Source organism: Gamsiella multidivaricata (assembly GCF_025024155.1).
Source record: "Gamsiella multidivaricata strain RSA 2152 chromosome Unknown BC939scaffold_6, whole genome shotgun sequence".
Classification (NCBI taxonomy): domain Eukaryota; kingdom Fungi; phylum Mortierellomycota; class Mortierellomycetes; order Mortierellales; family Mortierellaceae; genus Gamsiella; species Gamsiella multidivaricata.
In genome coordinates this window covers 1-2,245 of record NW_026251714.1, presented here as the reverse complement: position 1 = coordinate 2,245, position 2,245 = coordinate 1, and the positions used below count along the sequence as shown (strand labels likewise).

General features: G+C 46.0%; 1 protein-coding gene across 1 annotated transcript; it reads left to right on the top strand.

Moving 5' to 3' along the window:
- Positions 1 to 1,298: 1,298 nt before the first annotated feature.
- BC939DRAFT_392626 (uncharacterized protein) lies at positions 1,299 to 2,143 on the top strand (the record flags this gene model as incomplete). The annotated part of the gene is made up of 3 exons (XM_051552039.1): positions 1,299 to 1,461; positions 1,545 to 1,730; positions 1,821 to 2,143. 3 exons carry the CDS (start codon positions 1,299 to 1,301, stop codon positions 2,141 to 2,143), a joined length of 672 nt encoding a protein of 223 aa, XP_051416337.1.
- Positions 2,144 to 2,245: the final 102 nt, after the last annotated feature.

Genomic DNA, 2,245 nt, shown 5'->3' with positions numbered 1-2,245 from the left:
AAAGTACTTCCAAGGGTGGCTTTTGGTTGGTTGCACTCCTTTGTGACACCTCCTCCAGGGACTCGGAGTCCGCCTTTTCACCACTTTCAGCAACATTTTTCATGGCGTCCAACCTGAATGGCGACAGGATAGTCTACTTTGCGGCGGGTGTCTCGCTCGTGTTCATGATGTACTCGGTAGTGCGCCATGCCACAGCACTCTTTGACAGCGAACCACCAGAGTCGCGTAATATTCTCGGCATGGTGGAAGACAGTACGTGCGCATGGCCTACTGCATGCCTGTTTCACTTTCATACGGACTTCGCTTACACGTTCACGTATTTGACACAGAAATTAGCATGGATGCATTGGCAAAACTGGCACGTTCAGATAGCATTGTGCTTCAAGGAAGGTATGCTGGGAACCTTGCTAGTGTTACGAGCGTCCTGGGCAGTATGACTATGAGTCGGCAGTTCTAAACGTGTTCTCTCAACTACCAATAGCTCCGTTCGCATCCTTCTGAGTCGGGCAATGCGTGGTATGCATCCATCGAAGGCGTCAATTGCACTTGAAATGCAGCTCTTAGGCATTATCACTCACTCCTAAAGCATGTTGTGGCAGTTAGAACCGAACCTGCGATATATTCTAGACACAGTAGCGGAATCCGATATCGAAGAGGAGAGGTGGAAAGGCGTTACGACCTTGCAGCTATTGACTCGAAATGGTATGGCTTGTTGTTGCCAATGGGTAGATATAACCAACAACTGCGAGCGCTCACCAATACTCCAATTGACCACATGGTACCTCATCACAATCATTCTAGAAAGTAACAGGGCGACTCTTGTTGAAGCCGGAGCGCTGGAGATTCTTGTCAATGTCTTGAAAGACCCAGAGAACCGGGAAAAATCACATCGATACGCCGCTGTATCGATATGCGAATTGATTTCTGGTTCAGGTACAAGGCGCCACTGTCAACTGTACGGCTTCTAAATCTTCTCGCCATCAACCTTACCTTGACCCATTCAATATGTCTTTCTCTTGTCTGTGATAGAATCGCGGCGGAAAATGGTTGTGGAATACGGGATTTTGGAGCCTCTTTCACTCTTTCTGGCCAAGGTCGAACCGGCTAATGAGCTCCAATACTGGTCACTAATGGCAGTGCATCAGTTGGCTGCATGCGGTATGTATAACCTACTTGAAAACTGTATCCATCATAAATGTCAGTATTGTAACCTTGCATCTCTCGTTGCATATTTCTCGGAAATAGAGGCTCTACATCATGATCTAATTAGAGTGGGACTTATACCAACGCTAGCAGAAATGTCAAGGCTGGCCTTTGGCAATGCGAACATGCCAAAAATATGTCTACAGTCGCTGGTTCGACTGATCGTGACAATGGAGGACGACGCGGAGGTACGCTGGCACCTATCAGAACTTCTCGACTACGATATTGTACCCCTCCTTGCGACCTATATCCGTAGCGGTAAGAAGGGATAGGTTAAGCGAATTTTTATTGATATAAACATTTAAACGGCGGAAGCATTAACGATGTTTATTCAAACATAGATGACTTTGAACTAGTGTATTGGGCGCTAGGACTGATGCATGAATTTGCCATCAAAGGAGTTGCGTTGGATGATTTCAAGGAAACGCGAGGTCTTTGTCGATCCATTAATATGCTGCTGGCAGCGGAGGAATCATACATTTCACGAATCGTGCTGAGAACACTTAAGTTTCTGATGCTGCAAGACCGTAAGGAAAATGAATATGAAAAATGGTACTAGCATTTTTGGCTCGCGAATTTCGTTCACGGTATGGTGCTGACCGCCTTTTGCATTACAGCTTTGTTTCAACTGCAGGCGCTCAGTGCGGGGATTGGACTCAGACTTGCAAAATGTCTCGCATCTAAGGACGACGATGTGAAATATTGGGCACTCGGCGTGGCCCACGAGTTCGTACTGCACCCGCAATGGCGCCGGCAGTTTATTGACTCTGGAGCGTTTGCACAAGTCATCAACATCGGTCTCTCTTCTGTATCCCGGAAACCTCTGAAGGCGGCTAGTGAGATCTTACCTGCCAAGGAGTACATTATGGATATCCTAGTTATGATGTGGGGATCCAGTAAGTTGAATGTTTGTTATAATCCAAAAGTTCGGGTTATGTGAGCGTAAATCAATGAAGCATTTTCATAACCTTTTTTTTTTTAAAAAAAAAAAAAAAAATCAATCGTGCCATTGGAATAGAGGATGACCTGGATGCGTTACTCG